Here is a 23,764-nt window from a genome sequence, read left to right on the forward strand (position 1 = left end):
CAGAGGGAGACATTGTTTTGTTTTTCTATTCAAAACCATCCATCTTGGAATCGTCGACTGGCGTGCAGAGGAAAAACGCCACTCAACCTAGAGACTCTCTTTAACTCTGCTCACCTGCTTTTTCTTTCTTCCAACTTTTTTCCTTCTCTCATTTGATTCTTCTTCTTTTTTTCCATTTCTTTTCCTCCATTTCCATCACATTTTTCCACGTTTGTCCTTCTTTTTGGTCGGTAACATCCTGGGATAACAGCCTCCACTGAGTCAGGTTTACCCTGGCAACATGTGGCATCTCACGTTTGGTTGTAAACTGTTCATTATTGTTGTTGGTAGACTTCAATACAAATAAAAAATAACATCAGCATGAAACAGCCATACAAACAGACCTCCGTCTTTTCTTTTGTAACAGTTATTACAGACAATGCTCTTTAAATTCAGCAGTGGTGGAATAAGTACTCAATTGTTTTACTTAGCCTAAGTAAAAGTAGGCCTATACTGCAATTTAGAAGTAGGCTACTTCGTTACAAGTAAAAGTACGGAATTGAAAATGTACTGTAAACTTCCAGTTCCTTCCCTGACAAAGTGCACCTTTATTTTAAACTCATTAGTAGCCTATAGTCTATATCTTGTAATGCTTTCAGAGATGCATGTATACACACAATCATTTTTTATATCATTTCCAGTTAGCACTGCACTACTACACCACAAACCACACAAGAATTGAAGGAAAATGCCAACATCTGTGAATTTTTATTAATCATCATCAGCTCCATGTTCTCCTCGTACACCACCACAACCACTCAATCTCACCTTTTAAGCTTAATTTATGTCCCATCGTATATGACTGTGTCGCGTGGCAAAAATAACTTCAACAAGCGACAACGTCATACCATGCAGAATACATTAGGCGGTATACAGTTTGTTTCTGAGGGGCAGCAGAGTCAGGGCAAAAGAGTAGCTATAGAAGACCTGAACAGAATTACTCGTATACAGGTCAAACTGTGTGTGGTGGATCCCTATCAGTCTCATTTAGTCCTTTTGCATATTACATCAACATGGTTCCAAAACAAAACTCTGCTCCAGTGCAACAGCATCACATGCTGAGCTGCCTGGCGTCGTAATATACTGCAACCAACAACCACCATTTATTTCACAAAGATTCCATTCCTTGGTGGGCATAATTTGTCATTATTCCCGCCTAAAACCCAAACTCTAGCCCCGTGCGTAAAGCGTAAAGGTAACCGGAAAAAGCGTCAGCAGCAGAGCAGAGACGATGATAAATATAATATAAAAAAGTGTAGTTTAAGAATACTATTTATTTAATCCTCCAACCAGTCCACTTTTAATTTATCAGAATCAGAATCAGAATATATTTATTGTCATTGTACAAGACAACGAAATTGATTTGAAATCCAGCTCAGTGCATTTAAAACAAAATACATAATACTCTATATAAAACACAAAATACAAACATTTAACGCATATTGCACAGTAAGTCCTTTTAGTTCATAAAGTGTCGAGTGTCAGAGTTCAAGTGTCAGTGTTTAGAGCTATGACTGCTCTGGGGTAGAAACTGTCCTTCAGTCTGTTAGTCCTTGTCTTGATGACCCTATAGCGCCTCCCTGAGGGCATGAGCTTCAGACTCGACCCGGCGAGATATCTTCACCTTTGGCGAGATTCCTTCCCCTTTTGGCGAGTCTGCTTCACTTTCCGGGGCGAGTCTGCTTCACATTCTGGCGAGTTTCCTTCACTTTTTGGCGAGTCGTCAAGACAACTCGCCAAAAAGGGTAAACAGTTAACAGTTTTTGTATTGAGTTGTGCAAATACTGTAATTCTGCAAACTCTTAATACAAACTTAAATCAATCAATTAATCAAGCAATAATGTTAACTCATGGCTTGGGGACTGGGGAGGCGCGCAGTTGCTGCGTGGTGTGGAGCGGCTGGAAGTTGAACCTTTCAATTCATCATATATTAAATCTATCGTCAGTTAACTTGGAATTTGTTTAATAATATTAATCATGGTGAGGGGACGTTTTTGTATGGAGTTAGAACAGTCTCAAAAGGTTCACAGTAAATAACACAGATTTGTAACTCACAAGTTCAGATTTGCAACTCACGTGAGTGAATTTGTGTTTCACATTTGTGTTTTGTATCCACAAGTTCAGATTTGTGTTTTGTATCCGTGTTTCGTATCTGTGTTTCGCATCTGTGTTTTGTATTTGTGTTTTGTATTTGTGTTTTGTATTTGTGTTTTGTATCTGTAATTCGCATCTGTGTTTTGTATCTGTGTTTCGCATCTGTGTTTTGTATTTGCGTTTTGTATCTGTAATTTGCATCTGTGTTTTGTATCCGTGTTTCGCATCTGTGTTTTAAACACAAATAAAAAACACAGATGTGAAACACGGATACAAAACACAGATGCAGATTACAGATACAAAACACAAATACAAAACACAAATACAAAACACAGATGCGAAACACGGATACAAAACACAAATCTGAACTTGTGGATACAAAACACAAATGTGAACCTGTGAGTTCACTCACGTGAGTTGCAAATCTGAACTTGTGAGTTACAAATCTGTGAGACTTTTGAGACTGTTTTTGAGACTCTTCTGACGTTGGGCGTTAACGAACGTCATCATTGGCTGAGGGAATCTGTCAATCATTCTGATTGACAGATTCCTCTGCCAATCAGATCGGTCCGCCTTCAGCCAATCCTATGGCTCCTTACATTGTAAGGGGGGGGGGGCTCCTTTTGCAAGACCCCCCAGTAACTCTGTCATTTCTCAACCGTTTTGGACGGGGGTGGGCTCGTTGGAATCATGTCGACCCCCTGGGGGTGTCTTTGGGGGTCTCAAAGATCGGGGACCCCCAGGGACCCCCTGGGACCCCCCGGGACCCCCAAATGGTAACTGTCATTTCTCAACCGTTTTGAACATGGGTGGGCTCATTTGAATTGTGTCGCCCCCCCTGGGGGCGTCTTTGGGGGTCTCAAGGTTCGGGACCCCCAGGGACCCCCCGGGACCCCCAAATGGTAACTGTCATTTCTCAACCGTTTTGAACGGGGGTGGGCTCATTTGAATTGTGTCGCCCCCCTGGGGGCATCTTTGGGGGTCTCAAGGTTCGGGACCCCCAGGGACCCCCCGGGACCCCCAAATGGTAACTGTCATTTCTCAACCGTTTTGAACGGGGGTGGGCTCATTTGAATTGTGTCGCCCCCCTGGGGGCGTCTTTGGGAGTCTCAAGGTTCGGGGACCCCCAGGGACCCCCCGGGACCCTCAAATGGTAACTGTCATTTCTCAACCGTTTTGGACGGGGATGGGCTCATTAGAATCGTGTCGCCCCCCTGGGGGCGTCTTTGGGGGTCTCAAGGTTCGGGGACCCCCAGGGACCCCTGGGACCCCCAAATGGTAACTGTCATTTCTCAACCGTTTTGGACGGGGGTGGGCTCATTTGAATCGTGTCGCCCCCCTGGGGGCGTCTTTGGGGGTCTCAAGGTTTGGGGACCCCCAAATGGTAACTCTGTCATTTCTCAACCGTTTTGGACGGGGGTGGGCTCGTTGGAATCATGTCGACCCCCTGGGGGTGTCTTTGAGGGTCTCAAAGTTCGGGGACCCCCACATGGTAACTCTTGACATTTTCATGATAGATCTTTATTGATGGGAGGGAGACAGAGAGAACCATTTATATTGATCTGCATATTCTTCTTACTATAGCTCTCTCTCTCTCACACACACTTTTCAGATATCACTTGATATGGACATTTAACCAAGCTATTTCCCTCTGACAAGGCTCGCCGTTACCCGACAAAACTGTGCAATTACTCAATTACTGTGCAATAAACACTCAAGCCACAACGAAAATGTATTTTGTTGCTTTTATATAAAAATAGAAATAAACACATACACTAATGTAAACTGTGGTTACAATAAACTAGACCAGTCCGTACGATGTGTGAGCTAACTAGCATGGTTCGGTTGTTAGCATTCCTCATTGAAGCATGCAGTAGTGCAAAGCAGGTACATTTTACTGTAAACACAAAAATAGACGAAACACACCATTAACAGCAGATATACCAGCCACAAAAGTCTCTGTGCATTTGCACACTTCTTTTTCAAGTCATGATTGATTGATTGGTTTATTAAGTTTGCAGAATTACAGTACATTTCAAGTACAACTCTAACAAAACGGTAGAGAAATGACAGAGTTACCATTTGGGGGTCCCTGGGGGTCCCTGAACCTTGAGACCCCCAAAGACGCCCCCAGGGGGGCGACAGGATTCAAATGAGCCCACCCCCGTCCAAAACGGTTGAGAAATGACAGTTACCATTTGGGGGTCCCTGGGGGTCCCCGAACCTTGAGACCCCCAAAGACGCCCCCAGGGGGGCGACACAATTCAAATGAGCCCACCCCCGTTCAAAACGGTTGAGAAATGACAGTTACCATTTGGGGGTCCCGGGGGGTCCCGAACCTTGAGACCCCCAAAGACGCCCCCAGGGGGGCGACACGATTCAAATGAGCCCACCCCCGTCCAAAACGGTAGAGAAATGACAGAGTTACCATTTGGGGGTCCCTGGGGGTCCCTGAACCTTGAGACCCCCAAAGACGCCCCCAGGGGGGCGACACGATTCAAATGAGCCCACCCCCATCCAAAACCGTTGAGAAATGACAGTTACCATTTGGGGGTCCCGGGGGTCCCTGGGGGTCCCCGAACCTTGAGACCCCCAAAGACGCCCCCAGGGGGGCAACATGATTCTAATGAGCCCATCCCCGTCCAAAATGGTTGAGAAATGACAGTTACCATTTGAGGGTCCCGGGGGGTCCCTGGGGGTCCCCGAACCTTGAGACCCCCAAAGACGCCCCCAGGGGGCCGACACAATTCAAATGAGCCCACCCCCGTTCAAAACGGTTGAGAAATGACAGTTACCATTTGGGGGTCCCGGGGGGTCCCGAACCTTGAGACCCCCAAAGACGCCCCCAGGGGGGCGACACAATTCAAATGAGCCCACCCCCGTTCAAAACGGTTGAGAAATGACAGTTACCATTTGGGGGTCCCGGGGGGTCCCTGGGGGTCCCGAACCTTGAGACCCCCAAAGACGCCCCCAGGGGGGGCGACACAATTCAAATGAGCCCACCCATGTTCAAAACGGTTGAGAAATGACAGTTACCATTTGGGGGTCCCGGGGGGTCCCAGGGGGTCCCTGGGGGTCCCCGATCTTTGAGACCCCCAAAGACACCCCCAGGGGGTCGACATGATTCCAACGAGCCCACCCCCGTCCAAAACGGTTGAGAAATGACAGAGTTACTGGGGGGTCTTGCAAAAGGAGCCCCCCCCCCCCCCCCCCCCTTACAATGTAAGGAGCCATAGGATTGGCTGAAGGCGGACCGATCTGATTGGCAGAGGAATCTGTCAATCAGAATGATTGACAGATTCCCTCAGCCAATGATGACGTTCGTTAACGCCCAACGTCAGAAGAGTCTCAAAAACAGTCTCAAAAGTCTCACAGATTTGTAACTCACAAGTTCAGATTTGCAACTCACGTGAGTGAACTCACAGGTTCACATTTGTGTTTTGTATCCACAAGTTCAGATTTGTGTTTTGTATCCGTGTTTCGCATCTGTGTTTTGTATTTGTGTTTTGTATTTGTGTTTTGTATCTGTAATCTGCATCTGTGTTTTGTATCCGTGTTTCACATCTGTGTTTTTTATTTGTGTTTAAAACACAGATGCGAAACACGGATACAAAACACAGATGCAAATTACAGATACAAAACGCAAATACAAAACACAGATGCGAAACACAGATACAAAACACAGATGCGAATTACAGATACAAAACACAAATACAAAACACAAATACAAAACACAAATACAAAACACAGATGCGAAACACAGATACGAAACACGGATACAAAACACAAATCTGAACTTGTGGATACAAAACACAAATGTGAAACACAAATTCACTCACGTGAGTTGCAAATCTGAACTTGTGAGTTACAAATCTGTGTTATTTACTGTGAACCTTTTGAGACTGTTCTAACTCCATATTTTTGAATGGTGAGGTGCATTTGGAATTTGTCAAAGTGGGATGTCCTGTCTGTCACCTCCACTAGGTGGAGCCTGGTGCTTCCATTCTGAAGCTATAAGCACGTTGTGTTCTGGGCGTGCTTCACCCCCCCCCCACACACACACACACACACACACACACACACACACACACAGCGCCTCGTCTGTCACCATGTTGTGTTGTCTGTTTCATTTTATTGACACCGTTTTATGACTTCCTTGTTACCGTTTATCGTTACATAGACAACACAGACATACCTCATGAAGCCTATATAGAGATTAATCAAATAAATTACTTATTTGGACTTGTAGTATGACATATGCAGTGTGCACAAAACACATGGAATATAGTTTTTGATTTCAAATACAAATCTAATTCTTAATTCGCCGGGCAAATTAATTGAAATGAATTTCGACCCTTTTGGGTTTCCATACTTTTATGACACCGGGGGAGAAGACAGCCCAGCCAGGGTACATTTGGTGCAGAGTGCAGAGTGCAGACACACAGACTGTGGATATTACAACACCAGGGTGGGGCTGGGGCATTATTATGGTATGGTTGGACTACAATAAATACTAGACACACGCACACACACACTTCCTGGTTCATTCATTCTTATCCACAGTCACCACCACCATGTCTACCGATGAATGGAAGCGGAGGTGTGAGAGTGAGATGGGGCTCCAGCAGGGCGTCCCGCTGCCGGACACCGTGGACTGGAAGTCCGTCCACGACAAGAAACCCCTGGGAAGGAATCTGTTGAAGAACCCTGCGCCTCACGGTAGGATGACGTCAACTTTGACTAAACTTCAAACTATGCTAAAACAAGGTAGAGGTAGTCGCCTATGATGAATTGAACATGGTGGACCCTATTGTAAACAAGTGTAATGCATGTAATTTATTGGTGTTGTCCACAGTTAACAGTTTTGTATTGAGTTGTGCTTGAAATGTACTGTAATTCTAGATTCTTCAATCAATCAATCAATCAATCAATCAATCAATCAAAAGGGGGTTCCAATATTCTATTCTGTAGCCTAGTCCAGTGGTTCTAAAAAAAAGAAAAAGAAAAAAAAGGTCCTGCCAGGACCCCTCAATTAATTTGCCTTTGGAGCCCCATCTGAAAATATTAATACAATATAGGCCTACATATTATTCATATTTTACAAGATGTTTTGAAAATGGCAGATCCACAAGCACGCAATCATTGCATTGTGAGTGACACACGGTGATCATCTATTTTCAAATAGCTGATTGGTGAAACTGGTATGTTAAACAGATTTTGAAACTATAGATTATTATTTTTATTTTATTTTTATTGCTGGGGAGGGGGACCCCCTGGAACCCTCTCAAGGACCCCTAGGAGTCTCTGGACCCCATTTTTGAGAACCACTTTGAGCGCCACAGACTAATTTATTGTTCTCTCTAATAACAGATATATCAGAATATATAATAAGTTTCATTGCATTCTCCATACATCCATCTTCAACCGCTTATCTGTAGTCGGGTCGCAGGGGCAACAGCTCCACCAGAGAGCTCTGGACTTCAACATCAGTGACTTCCTCCCGAGACGTTCCAAGGCCAGTGAGTCGATGTGTTTCCTCCAACTGCGCCTTGGTCTGGGTCTCCTCCCAGTGGGACGTGGTCCTTGGTCTGCCCCGGGGTCTCCTCCCAGTGGGACGTGGTCCTTGGTCTGCCCCGGGGTCTCCTCCCAGTGGGACGTGGTCCTTGGTCTGCCCCGGGGTCTCCTCCCAGTAGGACGTGCCTCGAGGACCTCCCTAGGGAGACGCCCGAGAGGCATCCTAACCATGCAGATGCCCGAACCACCTAAGCTGGCTCCTTTCCAGGCAAAGAAGCAGCGACTCTACTCCGAGTCTCTCTCGCGTGTCTGAACTTCTCACCCTATCTCTAAGGCCACCCGTTGAAGAAAACACATTTTGGCCGCTTGTATTTGCGTCATCATGACCCACACTTCATGACCATAGGAACGAATGAGGTTATACATCTGTTATTTTAAAAAGAATATTGAGAATAAATTGAAATATTTTGAATATTATTATAATACAATATATATCAGATGGATGTCCGTGGACAATTACATATTAATCAGGGGTTTCTTGATGTGAAAAAATGTGGGAACCACTGGTTTAAACGAGCACAAGCAAGTGCAACTACTGTACACTTTAGAAACAAGCACAAATAATCAACTACGTTTAAGAAAAAGACCAAATAGACAACTACACCTTAGAAACAAGCGCAAAAAATACAATCAGCAACTACCAAAATGTACAAGCGACTTTACAGAAAAAAATTATCCAAAGATCGCTTATAATAAGCAGACATGGCAACACTAGCTGTGACTATAGGAAGTGAAGCACACATTCACTTCCTGAAAAAGTGAACCACTGATGTCAGTGTTGTGACATTGTTGTGTACCGGTAGTGAGTCTCATCTGGTGAAACATTGCTCAAATGTCAAATTGTGACAGTGACATACAAAATTTGTTTTGTAATATATATATAGGCATATATATATATATATCAAGAGCCTTCTGAGAAATTAGTTTTGTAATATATATTGCAGTCAGAACTGCAGCATCACTCCCAATCTTCCGCCGTAGTCTGAAAACCCACCTTTTCAGACTCTGTAGACTTAGATAGCATTTGATACAGACTTATAGCATGTTATGTAGACAGCACTATAATTGCATTGTATGTAGTCATAGCACGTCATAGTACATATGTATAGCATAGTATAGTATATATGTATAGTTTATATGTATAGTTTCATTATATAGATATTCCACTGTTACTTTCTTAGCTTACGCATGTTTCATGATAAATGCTTTTTATGTGATGTATTCCCATGCTTTTTTGTTCTTGCTTAATGTAAATCGCTCTGGATTAAGAGCGTCTGCTAAATGCCTAAATTGTAAATTGTAATATACACACATATATATATATATATATATATTGTGGGGACTGAACAACACCAAGACACTCAAGACGCTCAATGTTACAGAATATCGCCTACTGGCGAGTTTATTAAATACAGCCCCGTGGGTTTGAAGGGTGGATCAAATCATAAATGCACAAATCATATAAGAACAGTCACTGGTGGGAGCTCCAGGCTTTCCCTTCTCTCCCTAAGGGTGGCGCTGGCCGGCTCTTTCCCTACCAGCCCTCACGGGGTGTCTGTGTTTAGACTTATAATGTTCCTCCTGTCTGAGACACATTGACGGGGTTTTCCACTCCCCGTCTCAATCTCAGCAGCGGGTTTTATGAATGAACAGAATTAGTACCAGGAACGTGTTGCCTGTATATGGGATAGAGAGAGATGAATTAGTGCTTTGCCCCTTCACATACAGAACGCTGTGAGTTGTGTGTGTGTGTGTGAGTGGAGTCGCTTACCGCCAGTGCATGGCCCGACCTGTCTCTGAGAGCGTCATGGGAGAAGTGAGGGCAGAGGCAGCCTCGCCTACATGTTGTCTCTCTGTCTGGCTCCACAGGTGGCCTTGATTGGTATTCATGAACTTGAGACAACATGTAGGCGGGCACGTAGCGGCTGTCTACCAGCTGGCCGAGTGGTGGGCGTGGCCTTCTCTGCTGCACTCTGCCTCTCTCCCACTGGCTCTCTCGGGACCCATGCCTACCTGGCGGCCTGTTGCCTAGCGACATGCCACACATCCTCCCTCCAAGCTTGCCGGTGGCTCCGGAAGCTTCAGTCCCTGTCCCTTCCTCGTACCTCCTGGAGAGCGCGTCTGCGTGCGCTATTTCCTTCCCGGGCCGGTGTTGTACATCGAACTTGTAATTCTGCAGCTCGAGGAACCATCTGGTAACGCGGTCATTCTTGTCTTTGTTGCGGGACATCCACTTCAGGGGGGCGTGATCTGTGATGACGGTGAACTGCCTCCCCCAGAGGTAGTATCGAAGGTGATGAATAGCCCATTTGATGGCGAGACATTCCTTCTCCACCGTGGCATAGTTGCGCTCGTGCTTGAGCAGTTTTCGACTGACGTACGTTACCGGGTGTTCCTCTCCGTCTATGACCTGCGAGAGCACGGCTCCTACCCCCGTTCCCGAGGCGTCGGTGTGGAGGACGAAAGGTTGGCTGAAATTCGGGGCAATGAGGACCGGTTCCTCACATATAGCCGCTTTCAGCGTGTGGAAAGCCTCCTCCGCCTCGGGGGTCCAACCTACGTGGTGGGGCAGGCTCTTCTTGGTCAGGTCATAGAGTGGCGCTGCAAGAGTGGCAAAGTCTTTAATAAATTTTTGGTAATAGGCAATGAGCCCCATAAATGATTTCACCTGCTTCTTGGTGATCGGTCGGGGCCATTCCCTCAGCCGTTCCACCTTCTTCCGCTGGGGTTTGACGCAGCCTCGTCCCACTGTGAAGCCCAAGTAATCTGTCTCCGTCAGGCCGATGCGACACTTTTTGGCGTTGGCTACAAGCCCGGCTTTACGCAGCGCTCCAAGCACTGCTTCGAGGTGTTGTAGGTGGGACCGCCAGGTGGCGCTGTGGACCACGATGTCATCCAGATATGCCCCGGCAAAGTCACGGTGGGGTCTCAGGACCCGGTCCATTAGCCGTTGAAACGTGGCGGGTGCTCCATGGACACCGAACGGGAGGACGGTATACTGAAAAAGGCCCTCCGGGGTGGAGAAAGCGGTTTTTGGCTTGGCCCGTGCCGATAATGGGACTTGCCAATACCCTTTTGTGAGGTCTAGTGTACTGACGAACCGGGCGGGGCCCAGCCGCTCGATCAACTCGTCCGCGCGAGCCATCGGATACGCGTCAAACGTGGACACTTCATTTAACTTCCGAAAATCATTGCAAAAGCGCAATGAGCCATCTGGTTTGGGCACTATTACTATAGGACTGGCCCAGGGGCTGTAGGATTCCTCTATCACGCCTAATTCGAGCATTTGCTTTACCTCGTCCTTGATCGCTATGCGGCGCGCCTCGGGTATGCGGTACGGCCGTTGACGGACCACCTTACCGGGGGTGGTTTCAATGTCATGTTCGATGACATGTGTGCGTCCTGGCCGTTCCGAGAACACATCCGCGCACTGGCTAAGCAGCTCCTGTACGTCCTGCCGCTGCGTCGGTGACAGGTCTTCTCCTATGGGGACAGGGGGAGGTGGAGAGAAGGTGGTGAGTGAGAGACGGGGGGGAACAGTGTTAGGCGCGTGCCACTTTTTAAGAATGTTAACGTGGTATATCTGATGGGGTTTTCGCCTGCCTGGCTGTCTCACTCTATAGTTGACCGGGCCGATGCGTGTCTCCACCTCGTAGGGCCCCTGCCACTTGGCCAGGAACTTGCACTCGCTGGTTGGCACGAGGACGAGCACCTGCTCGCCCACCTGGAACTCTCTCACGCGCGCCCCCCGGTTGTAGATGCGCGCCTGGTCCCGCTGTGCGCGTTCCATGTGTTCGCGCACCATGGGCCAGACTTTGCGCGCTCTCTCCTGTAGCCTGTCAACATGCTCTATTACACTTCTGTGCGGGGACGGCTGCGTTTCCCACGCCTCCTTTGCTATGTCCAACAGTCCCCGGGGTCTCCTCCCATATACCAATTCAAAGGGGGAGAAACCTGTCGACGCCTGGGGGACCTCGCGAATAGAGAAGAGGACATAGGGGATTAGCTGGTCCCAATCTTTCCCGTCTATGTCAACTAGTTTCCTGAGCATCTTTTTCAATGTTTGGTTAAAGCGTTCCACTAAGCCATCCGTCTCGGGGTGATAAATAGAGGTGCGGATGCGCTTGATCTTTAGCCATTTGTACAGCACGTTTAGCATGCGTGCCATGAAACAGGTGCCCTGATCCGAAAGAATCTCCGCCGGTATTCCGACTCTACTAAATAGCATTAAAAGTTCATGTGCTATTGTTTTGGCCGTGGCAGAGCGGAGCGGGATGGCCTCGGGGTACCGGGTGGCATAATCGAGTATTACCAGTATGTAACGGTGCCCTCTAGCGGATTTCGGGAGGGGTCCCACAATGTCCATGGCTAGACGCTCAAATGGAGTTTCAATAATAGGCAGCGGTACTAGGGGATTTCTATATGTGGGCCGCGGGGCCGTTTTCTGACACTCAGGACAACTTTGGCAAAAGGTTTCAACAGCCCTCTTAACTCCCGGCCAGTAAAATCTTGCCAGTATACGCTCATAGGTTTTCTGCACAGCGAGGTGCGCGCCTAACTGATGCGTGTGTGCAAGATACAGCACCCGAGTGACATACTGTTTTGGTACTAGGAGCTGCTCTACTTCCTCTTCTCGCTTGTCCTTAACCACCCGGTATAACAGTCCAGCTTTACACATAAAGTAGGGGAAATTCAGTACACTCACCCCGCTCTGCTTTTGTCCGTCGATGACGTCCACGCGCTGCCGCGCCATCTCCAAGTTGGTGTCGCTCCACTGTGCTGTAGCGAACTCCCCTACCCTCGGAGAGGAGGGGGTGTCCGCGTTGGGAAACTCAGCGAAGGGGTCCGCTCCTGGGTTGCAGGGTGGTCCGGGGTCCCCTTCAGTGCCGGGGTCGTCAGCGCTGTGGGAGCTGTCACTTCTCGAGGCGTCAGACGGGGCTCCAAACGCTGGGCATGCGGGTCGTGCTCCGCGGGGTGGCTGTGGTCTGTTTTGGCGTCGGCGGCGGCGTGATCGCCTCCCTGGCGGCCTCTCCACGCCGGGGCGCCAGTGTCGCTCGAACAGGGTGCAGTCATATCCGATCAGCAGGGGGACCGGTAGGGTTGGCACTACACCCGCTGACACTAGTGTGGTGCCGCGGGTGGTTTGAATGTGTATCTTGCTTACTGGATAGTCACGCTGGTTTCCATGCACGCAGCTGACGGGCATGGTGGTCTCGCTCACAGGCCCGGCATAGTCGGCGTGGACCAGTGTCACTGCGCTGCCTGAGTCCAGGAGGGCCTCCGTATCGACGCCGTTGATTCTCACCGGGAGGTTGGTGTGGCCGCGGCGGTCGGTGCCCGTGTGCAGGCAGCGTCTGCCGGCGTCGGTGCTAGCCGCAGAGGGCATCGGAACATCGCCCCCGTGACGATCTGGGCAGGACCAGGAAAGGTGGTCAGCCTGGCCGCACACGTAACAGCGGCGGGCCTGGTCCTGGTTCCGTGGGCTCCTCTCCTGTTTGCCCGTGCGCTGTCGGGGTGGTGAGCGGCCCGCTGGCGGTCCCCTCTTATCCCGTCCTGTGCGCTCCTCTTGTTTGGGTTTCGCTGCTTCGCTCCTGGTTCCTTTCATGACGTCCAGGGTCACCATGTAATTCTCTACGAGGTTCACCAGCTCGTCAACCGAGCCGGGGGCAACCTGGGCTACATACTGTCGTGCGTCTGGCGGCAACACTCTGATACATTTATCGATCACTACTCTATCTACTGCGGGCAAGTCACCTGCTGTCGTTAGCCAGCTATGAGTCAACCGGCCCAGGGCCGCTATTTGCGCGCGGGGTGGCTGAGAGAGATGGAAGGTCCAGTCATGGAAACGCTGTGCGCGTGCCGGTAAGCTGAGGCCCTGGCGAGCGAGTATCGCTATCTTTAGCCGCTGGTAGTCTCGGGAATCTGCGAGGGATAGATCTCCCCACGCCCGTTGTGGTTCCCCGGTGAGAAACGGCGCCAGGATGTTGGCCCAGTCAGCCACTGGCCAACGCTCTCGAGCCGCTGTGCGCTCAAACAAGTCAATGTACGTCTCGATGTCATCTTCTGGCGTGAGTTTAGTGAGTACTTCGGCTGGGTTGCGCGCAACGTTAGCCTCTCTATGGAAATGGCGTACTAACTCATGGACCGAGGCTTGTAAATTGTTTTGGCTCTGGAGAAGCGCGTCAATTGCCTGGTCCCTATCCATCTGTCTCGGAGAGGTTGGTGTGGTTCAGTTCGTAAAATCCCACTATTCTCCACCACTTGTGGGGACTGAACAACACCAAGACACTCAAGACGCTCAATGGAACAGAATATCGCCTACTGGCGAGTTTATTAAATACAGCCCCGTGGGTTTGAAGGGTGGATCAAATCATAAATGCACAAATCATATAAGAACAGTCACTGGTGGGAGCTCCAGGCTTTCCCTTCTCTCCCTAAGGGTGGCGCTGGCCGGCTCTTTCCCTACCAGCCCTCACGGGGTGTCTGTGTTTAGACTTATAATGTTCCTCCTGTCTGAGACACATTGACGGGGTTTTCCACTCCCCGTCTCAATCTCAGCAGCGGGTTTTATGAATGAACAGAATTAGTACCAGGAACGTGTTGCCTGTATATGGGATAGAGAGAGATGAATTAGTGCTTTGCCCCTTCACATACAGAACGCTGTGAGTTGTGTGTGTGTGTGTGAGTGGAGTCGCTTACCGCCAGTGCATGGCCCGACCTGTCTCTGAGAGCGTCATGGGAGAAGTGAGGGCAGAGGCAGCCTCGCCTACATGTTGTCTCTCTGTCTGGCTCCACAGGTGGCCTTGATTGGTATTCATGAACTTGAGACAACATGTAGGCGGGCACGTAGCGGCTGTCTACCAGCTGGCCGAGTGGTGGGCGTGGCCTTCTCTGCTGCACTCTGCCTCTCTCCCACTGGCTCTCTCGGGACCCATGCCTACCTGGCGGCCTGTTGCCTAGCGACATGCCACAATATATATATATATGCTAATACAGTGTACAGTGATTTTCATTTTGTTGTCACATGATTATCTTGAACTTTTTGGTTGATTTTCTATTCTTTCTATTAGAGTTTTTATGACTGATCTATTTTTTATATCAATATTTTTACATTATTATATTTTATACATAAATATACAATAGGTGAAAGATATTACAATACCAATACGCAACCCCAACCCTATCAGAGGTTCAACAGGTTCTAAAATGTATGGGTGTTGGCCACTCATACTATAAGGTTAATTCCTTTCTTCTTTTTTTATGACTGAAACATGTCTGTGTCCCTGTCAGAAAGATATTTGTGATATTTACAGTAGGATTATAGTGCATGCCTTGGGTGTGGTGATCCCCTTACTGTAGTGCCTTTGACAGGTTTGTCGAAGGACAGCCCTCCTCCTGAAGCTGAGCTGACGGGTATGCCGCCATGTGGACCACCACGTTTTGAACCTGAAGGTGAGAGAGAGAGGGGGAAATGGTAGCCTGGGCAGCATTCCTTTTTCGGCTTTATGATCCGGTCGGGAGCGGATGTTGTTTTCGTCGACTAAACTAAGACGAAAAATGTTCGTCGACTACCTTTTTTCACTGACAAAAACAAACGGAAACTAAATGAAAACTAAGCTACGATGACTAAAACTAAGACTAAATATACTGACAATTTCGTCGACAAATAAAAACTAGACTAAAATGTTAGGAAGGGACTAGTGGACAAGAGATCCAGTAGAAGTCATTTTACACTTGGTTGCATGCTGAAAATAGCCGATCTACAAGCTCACAACGCAATGCGACGCGTTGTGAGCTTGTAGATCGGCTATTTTCAGCAAGTGTAAAAACACTCATTACGACGGCATCAAGGCCCGCCAAAATACATTTTAGTCGACTAAATCAACCGTAGATTTAGTCGACTAAAATCTTATGACATTTAGTTGACTAAAACTAGACTAACACTAAGACATTCCAGGTGACTAAAACTAAATGAAGTTTCAGTCCAAAGACTATGACTAAACTAAAATAGAAATTTGCTGCCAAAAACAACACTACATCATGTCGTATTGTTGTGTAGTCAGTCATCAGGCAGGAACAATCATCTGGAACTTCCTTTTCCCTCAAACCGATTTCTTTTTTCTCAATAAAAGCCGAAGGCTACGAGAGCTTTTATTGTTATTCTTCCGGTTTGAGGTAAAAGGGAAGTTCTGATTGATTGTTCCTGCCTGATGACTATACAAAGCAAGACTACAACATGACGTAGTGATATCATCCGCTCCAGGTCCGGTTCTCACACGGCAAAGTTTGATAGCAGGAAATTAACCCATTCTGACCCGAGATCAGATTCATACGAGGTTTCCACTGGACACACACTGGGTCTGATTAAAACCGGGAAAGCATTGGTCTCATTTTAGATTCTTCGTGCCACGCTGTACAAGCTTGCTAACTTCTGAACATTAAAAAAGGGGAAAAAAATGAAAGTTTGAGAACCACGGATTTCGAGGGCATTTTGTAGAATAGTCCTCAGGTCTTAATAGGTTAAAGCAAACTACAAACTAAAAGATTTATTTATGTGTAAATGTTGTGATGATGACCCTACAGGTGACTTCACGGGCTGGATCACAAGCAGGGAAGTCCTCCCCTATGACTCCAGTGGCATCCCGCCAGGTGCTGTCGTCTGTCATCTTCCTCAGTACAGGTGAGCGCTGCTTGGGATCAGACAGGTGACGTGCAGAGAGTGAAAAAAAAATAGCGAAAATAGCTGATCTACAAGCTTGTAGATCAGCTATTTTCTGGGCGCAACCCAGCAATCTTTTATCTACTGGAGATGCGGGTTACGAGTCATGGATTTCGAAACAAATTTGTTCAACGCAAAATGCTGCGTTCCAAGTTCAGGAGTGAAAAAATAAGCAATTCTCCTGAATGCTTGGAAAGGAGAGGAGGGGCATGTGCATTACTTCCACCGTAGTAAATGCTGCATTCGTGGTCTGGAAAGGGCAGTTGTTTTACAGACGGGTAAAAGGGCAGGGGCTGAAGCCCTCCTTTGATGTCTATGTGTGCACGTCCCTGGGTGATTGCTACTTGGGATCAGACGCCAGCCAGCCAGCCACCTATAATAAGTACATCAAGTAAAGCATCTGACACCAACGCCCAGCCTAACGGAACAACAGCCCACTCTTATCAGCTCCTCTGCACTCATTAGGTATTACAGTGTTGTCTGTCTGTCTTGTCCGTCTGTCTGTCTGTCCTCAGCTGGTTTTCCATGGAGCAGGTGGTAGACCTGAAGGCAGAGGGACTATGGGATGAGCTGCTGGATGACTTTCAGCCTGACATAGTCATCGAAGACTGGTGGGTTGGTTGACCTCCCCGGTGGAAAAGTATTTGTGATTGCATTATCACTGTTGTCATAGCCAGCCATGCATTGTATGAATGAATGGCCCATTCATTGAATGTAGATGTCGCCAGACCAGTGTTGTTTTTGTCGACTAAAACTAAGACGAAAAATGTTTCGTCTACTACCTTTTTACACTGACGAAAACTAAATGGAAACTACATGAAAACTAAGCTCTGATGACTAAAACTAAGACTAAATATACTGACGATTTTGTTAACAAATAAAAACTAGACTAAAATGTTAGGAAGGGACAAGAGACAAGAGATCCAGTATAAGTCATTTTACACTTGGTTGCATGCTGAACCTTTTTTCAGCAAGTGAAAAAAATACATTTTGTTCGACTAAATTAACTGGAGATTTAGTCGACTAAAATCTTATGATATTTAGTTGACTAAAACTAGACTAACACTAAAACATTTCAGGTGACTAAAATGTGACTAAAACTAAATGAAAACTATTCAAGAGACTAAAACTAAAATCAAAATTTGCTGCTAAAACAACACTGCACCAAATGTACAGTATCAGCAGGTGGAGATCTATATGATGGTCTGACTACATGTGATTACTGTCGTCTTATCAACTCTCTCACAATAGGTACAACTGCCAACTTGGTGTGCAGTATGGCTTAGGGTTAGTATAGAATCTATAGATCATATAGCTAGTCTATATACAGTATGTTTCTCATGTTGGAATGGTGGATTTGTGCTACCTATTCTAGATTATACGCACAGCCTAAAATAACATAACAAAATCACACCTGTGTGAACTGAGCATTGCAGTGTGTGTGTGTGTGTACTGTACTCTACTCTACTGTGCTATTGTTATAGTTATAGTGGTCAGTGTGAAGCTCAACAGCTGTCTGTACTCATACATACATACATACACACATACATACATACACACATACATACATACACACATACATACATACATACATACATACATACATACATACATACATACATACATACATACATACATACATACATACATACTAGGTATGCGGTCTAGCTTAAACTTGGACTCAGGCGGGTGGACGCCTCTGCCTTGCATAGTCCCCAGTGAATAGGCAGTTTGCCCTTCACTGGTAACCCTATTTTAAATATATGAAGGTATTACGGGCAGGGATTTTTACAAAAAAGCCTCCCCTTTTAAAATAATATTTTTTTTGTTGTCGTTGAAATCATGTGTTTGTAATATGGTAATCACAGTATGTTACAAACACAGACCCTTTTTATCCAAAATGATCATGATCATCTGTTTCTATGAGATTCACAGCAAAACGTAAAGTGCTTCCAACACAGGTAGAAATAATGTTTCAGTAATGACTAATCATGACACTTAACATAATTATGCTTTTATTCTCTGTTTGTTTGTTAGCTATGAAGAGAGTCAGGTGCATGAGTCCATCTACCAGCTGCATGTAAAGTTATTGGGCGCTGACAAGCAGACAGTGATCTCAGAGCACACCGCCAACCCCACTGAGGACCTGAGCAACTTCTCACACACCTGGAAAGAGGTGAGTCCATTCTGGACGGGGAACCCCTTTTGGTGTTTTAAGCATCATGTCATACTTTAGCTATTGAAAAATAGCAGATCTACAAGCTCAAAGCGCGGCACAGAGTCCCACGCTACGAGCTTGTAGGTCTGCTATTTTCTTTGAAAAATCATGAAAATGTGGTGCAAAGATATATTATTTTTGAGCGAACGTTTTTCAACTCAAATCTTTGCTTCTGAGGGGGTCCCTGGAACAACATATTTTCAGATGGGGGGTCCATGGCCAAATGCAGATAATTCTGGGGGTCTTTGACATGAAAAAGGTTGAGCACCACTGACATAGAGCACCGAAGTCTGACGTCACTTTCAGTAGAGGGCGCCAGTACACAGGTTCATGTATTTCTTTATTTGCATTGCAATCCCCATAGGGGGATTTTAGATCGCTTCATATAAGAACTGTGTTTGAAAAATAAACCGATCATCTCTGCTTTTCTGTCAGCCCAGCTGTCAACACATTGCGTTCCTGAGATTCTCGTTGACGTAAGCTCAGCTGGTGCTGACTCGACTCGTACTAACCACGAAACATTAAATATCAATAATAAAAAAAAAACGTAATAAACATTCAGTTTCTGTTGTGCGACGGGCAGATGCAGACATCCGCCTACCCGGAAATGTAGTCTCTGGGTTGTTTGACTCGTTTCTAACGCTTATTTTGTTACTCTTTGGGTATATTTGTACATTTCCACCTTCAGTCGATGCTTCATATACATATGCGTGAAAAGGCCGGGGTGATCGGTTTATTTTTCAAACGCAGTTCTTATATGAAGAGATCTAAAATGCAAATAAAAAATACATGAACCTGGGGACTGACGCCCTCTTCCGACAGTGACGTCAGGACTTCGGTGCTCTATAGTAACATACCGGTAGGTTCTTCAGAAAACTGTCAGGATTTAGAAGACATTTGTAGACTTGATTCTACAATCATCCATTGAAGACCTGGCCTCATCCATGAAGACCTGGCTTCATCCATGAAGACCTGGCCTCATCCATGAAGACCTGGCCTCATCCATGAAGACCTGGCCTCATCCATGAAGACCTGGCCTCATCCATGAAGACCTGGCCTCATCCATGAAGACCTGGCCTCATCCATGAAGACCTGGCCTCATCCATGGCAACATTGTAGATGTAGTTTTTACACACTATGTTTGGCACATTAGGAGTCCACTAGGACAGTGGTTCTCAAACGTTTTATTTCCAAGGACCGCCATAACTCTGTAACCTGGTGGAACCACTCCCCCTGCTGGCCAACATTTGCATTCTACCAGAAGGGAGTGTCTGGGCTCTCTCTGGCATGCTAAAAGGGTTTCTTCCGCGGATTCGCGTTCTTGGAAACGCCCCCCAGCCACTTTTGATTGATTGAAATATTTATTAACAGTTTGTAGAATTTACAGTACATTTTAAGCACAAACTCAATACAAAGACTGTCAACTGTGAGTGGACGACCCAATTAAGCATTACACTTGTTTACAACAGGTTCCACATTGTTCAAACTGCGTTAGTTTGACTGAGGTTAGGTTTAGGTATAGTTTACTGAGGTTAGGTTTAGGTATAGTTTTACTGAGGTTAAGGTTAGGGTTAGGGTTAGGTGTAGGCTGTCAATCACAGCGACTGGCCAGTCACAGCGCACCATTTACTCAAACCCGAGGCAGAAACCATATTTAGCTTTTATTATCAGTGGTTCCCAAACCTTTTCATGTAAAGGACCCCTAAATCGACATTTTTAGCCTGCGGACCTCAATTTGAAAAGATATGCCAGGGACCCCCCATGAGAGACGGTTTTTATTACGGTTCTAGCAGTGATTCTCGACCATTTTCATTTCAAGGACCCCCAGTTTGACATGCATTAGTCTATACGGACCCCCCTTTAATGGCATTTCTGGGACCCCAATTTATATCGTAAAATCTCTGAGAGTTTGTACACTCTCATTTGGTTCCTAACTACCATTTAGGTGGGTACCCTTTGGAACTCCCTCAAGGACCCCTGGGGGTCCCCGGACCCCACTTTGGGAACCGTGGTTTTATATGTTATGTCTACTCATTTTGTATGTCCATGTCAAAAAATAGAATCGAATTTTGACAAGTCAGCATGGCGATGATCAACCCCTGGATTCAGGCCTTGATTATTTCTTTTCTAAAACGGTTACAAACATATAGCAATATTAAAACTATTAAATTCACAAAAGTATCTACGCTTTGTGCAAATTGTGCCACCAGAGCGAGCGACCCAGAGCCAAAACACTTCCTTGTTTTGCTCCGCAAGTAGCCTATGTGACGGGAGAATAGCGCTTGATGTATTTACGGGGCTGCCTGGAGCCACACATTCACAGTCATATGAGCCGGGCGGTGCTCAGACGCCCGCACGGCATGTGTTTGTAAAGCAATCAAGCGCTCCCCTTCCCCAGTTCAGCTACAAGGCTGCAGTTTGATACAAAGTGATTGAAGGAGTGGGTTATCGGTGAAATTTACACCGGTCACGTGACGGTAACCAGCCAATCAGAATGAAGTATTGGGACTACCCGTTTTAGAATCATTATTTTGACTGTGTCAAAAACCTATGTTCCCCAGGTTCTATGTTCCCCACCATGCAAAAAAGGTTATTTGTTCCCCACTTAGAATAAACCTAAACCAGAAACCTAACCTAGTAATTTTAGTAATTCTAGTAAGACTAAAAGTATTTTAGCAACTTAGTGTTACTTTTAGTAGCAAATTCTGATTAAGGTCACATTCTCACCTAATACTTCGGTAGACTCAGATCCGTATGGGCGGGGAATTGGGATTATTGCATTTTTAATTGGCTGGGGTTTGCCTTCACACTGTCATTCGCAGCAATTGGAAACGCAGCAGAGGGGACCTTTATCAATGTGTTCCATTCATAAACTATAGCCTACACAGTGAAATCTATGATGATAAAATTACACTCATAACGTGCATGTGTCGTGCCGTCTGGGACCCCCCCCCCCCCTCTCTCTCTCTCTCTCTCTCTCTCTCTCTCTACGCACGCAGCCGCCACACACTGTTCTTTTGGGCATGGAGGCACAGCGCTGCATGAGCGCACTGATATAACTCCCCAGTCCCACACAGTGACAGCACTCCATGTTTACGGCACGCACAGAGAGACAGACAGAATATTATGTAGGCTATAATACCCTGCAGTGTTTTTATGTGTTTTCTTAAGCAATTGATTAATGTACACGTCCTCATTTCGATCAGGGCTTCAGTCTCCTTATTCGACCACGTCTATCCACAGTAACGGGACATCTTTGCGCTGCGTAAAATATGCCTTAACCGTCTCCAACTGTGTTCAGCTCCTCACCCGCCACATTATGTTTGCTTCATTTCCTTTATTTACTGCGGATTGCATTCACACCTGCACCGAATCGTAGTCAAGTGCGATTCAAAGCGAAGCGAAACCCACGTTTTTGGGCGGAGTAAAATGCGGTTATTTGCTGCGCATTAGGATTCGAATGAGCCTTCACACCTGCCAAACGAAGCGCACTTTCTGACAATGCGCAGCAGGATTCGTTTTAATCGCAGCAAAGCTCTCTGGTATGAATGCGACCTTAAGCTCAGTCATTGAACTTTAGGCCTGCCTAGCAGTAGGCTACTTAAACTATCTAGTCTTAAAACATAATTGCTCAGACTCTTCAACAAAGATGGCAAAAACAAACATTCTTTGTTCTGTACTTCTACATACAATTGTATAGTACAAAACACTGAAGTCCTTAAACCAGAAACCTAACGCTGACCCTAAACCCTAAGGTAAGTGGGGAACATAGCACCTGGGGAACGTAGAACCTGGGGAACATAGGGATGACCCCGTCAAAAACAGCAGCGTGTGTGGAGAAGTTAATTTGTGTGTTTGTGTGTTTGTATGTCCGTAGGTTTCCCATGTGTTCTCAGGCTATGGACCTGGGGTGAGGTATGTTCACTTTGTGCATCGCCTGAAGAACAGCTTCATGGTGGAGCTGTTCCCCACGCTGGTCACTGGCAGTGCAGTCCTTGTGAGACCGACCAGGTCTAACTGCTAGTCCGCTACGCTGGTCACTGGCAGTGCAGTCCTTGTGAGACCGACCAGGTGCAACTGCTAGTCCTGCACCGTTTGAGGAAGTCCTTAAAGCAGTGGTTCCCAAACTTGTTTTAAGAGAATATGCCAGGAACCCATGTTGATTTAACTCTGAGATTGGTTCCATTTATACACACTCTTTACAGTTACAGACCCGCAATGGTCCATTTGGTTACAAACTATCATTTAGCTGGGGACCCCCTGGAACTCCCTCATGGACCCCTGGGGGTCCCCGGACCCCACTTTGGGAACCACTGGTTTAGAGGAGGTGTGTCAATCACAAAGTGCCCAAATATTTTAGAATGGTGTGATCATGAAAAACATCAGATTTTGTGCAATTATATGGTCAGTGTAATCTGGCTAATTAAATTAACAATTGTTTTGCTTGAACTAAGCTGGCCTGCACACTTTGTAGTTTGACTGAAGCTATATTTTGTTATCCTTGTCCTTTTCCAAATAAAGATGTTTTTTGCCCCTAAAGTGCGAAAAAAGATCATATAAATTGTTAAATAAATAATATGGTACAGTCCTACAGCAGAAGGAATATATATTATTAATGAATACTCAATATTTTAAACTGTGTGTGTGATTCACATTATCAGATAGAATTTAGGCTACGTAAACATTACTATAGTCTGTCACATCAATGACAGTAACTATCTGAGAATTATTACAAAATGATCACACGCGCGCACACACACACACACACACACACACACACACACACACACACACACACACACACACGGATGGATGTACATGTAGATTTATTATCTACTGTATATGCTCCAAACTGTACAACTTAGATCCTTTTCCGTTCATAATCAATTAAACAGGTCATTGCGATAAAAGTTTAAAACAGTGAACACTAGCTGTTTCAAATACGGCCTAATTATGTTTTACCGGCATCAGCTGTGTTGTGCCACGCCACGCCATGCATGTTCCGCGACTATACTTTTGCACCAATGAAAGTGTCGGGTTGGCAGTTGCGCAGAGCGCGCGCGCGTGTGTGTGTGTGTGTGTGTGTTGTGTCTATCGCTCAACCGCATGGACTGTATAGT

General features: G+C 46.3%; 1 protein-coding gene across 2 annotated transcripts; it reads left to right on the top strand.

The window, feature by feature from the left end:
• The first annotated feature begins 6,524 nt into the window (after positions 1 to 6,524).
• Positions 6,525 to 22,774, top strand: nccrp1 (P1, F-box associated domain containing). 2 transcript variants are annotated; one of them, XM_083778605.1, is made up of 7 exons: positions 6,525 to 6,852; positions 15,079 to 15,159; positions 16,291 to 16,387; positions 16,942 to 17,037; positions 18,464 to 18,602; positions 22,522 to 22,655; positions 22,716 to 22,774. In XM_083778605.1, exons 1-7 carry the CDS (start codon positions 6,708 to 6,710, stop codon positions 22,726 to 22,728), a joined length of 705 nt encoding a protein of 234 aa, XP_083634731.1. In that variant the 5' UTR covers positions 6,525 to 6,707; the 3' UTR covers positions 22,729 to 22,774. The 2 variants fall into 2 exon arrangements, with proteins under 2 accessions (XP_083634731.1, XP_083634730.1); XM_083778604.1 differs by having other exon boundaries at positions 22,522 to 22,774.
• The last annotated feature ends 990 nt before the right edge of the window (positions 22,775 to 23,764 follow it).

Source organism: Protomyctophum parallelum (assembly GCF_964188405.1).
Source record: "Protomyctophum parallelum genome assembly, chromosome: 1".
Classification (NCBI taxonomy): domain Eukaryota; kingdom Metazoa; phylum Chordata; class Actinopteri; order Myctophiformes; family Myctophidae; genus Protomyctophum; species Protomyctophum parallelum.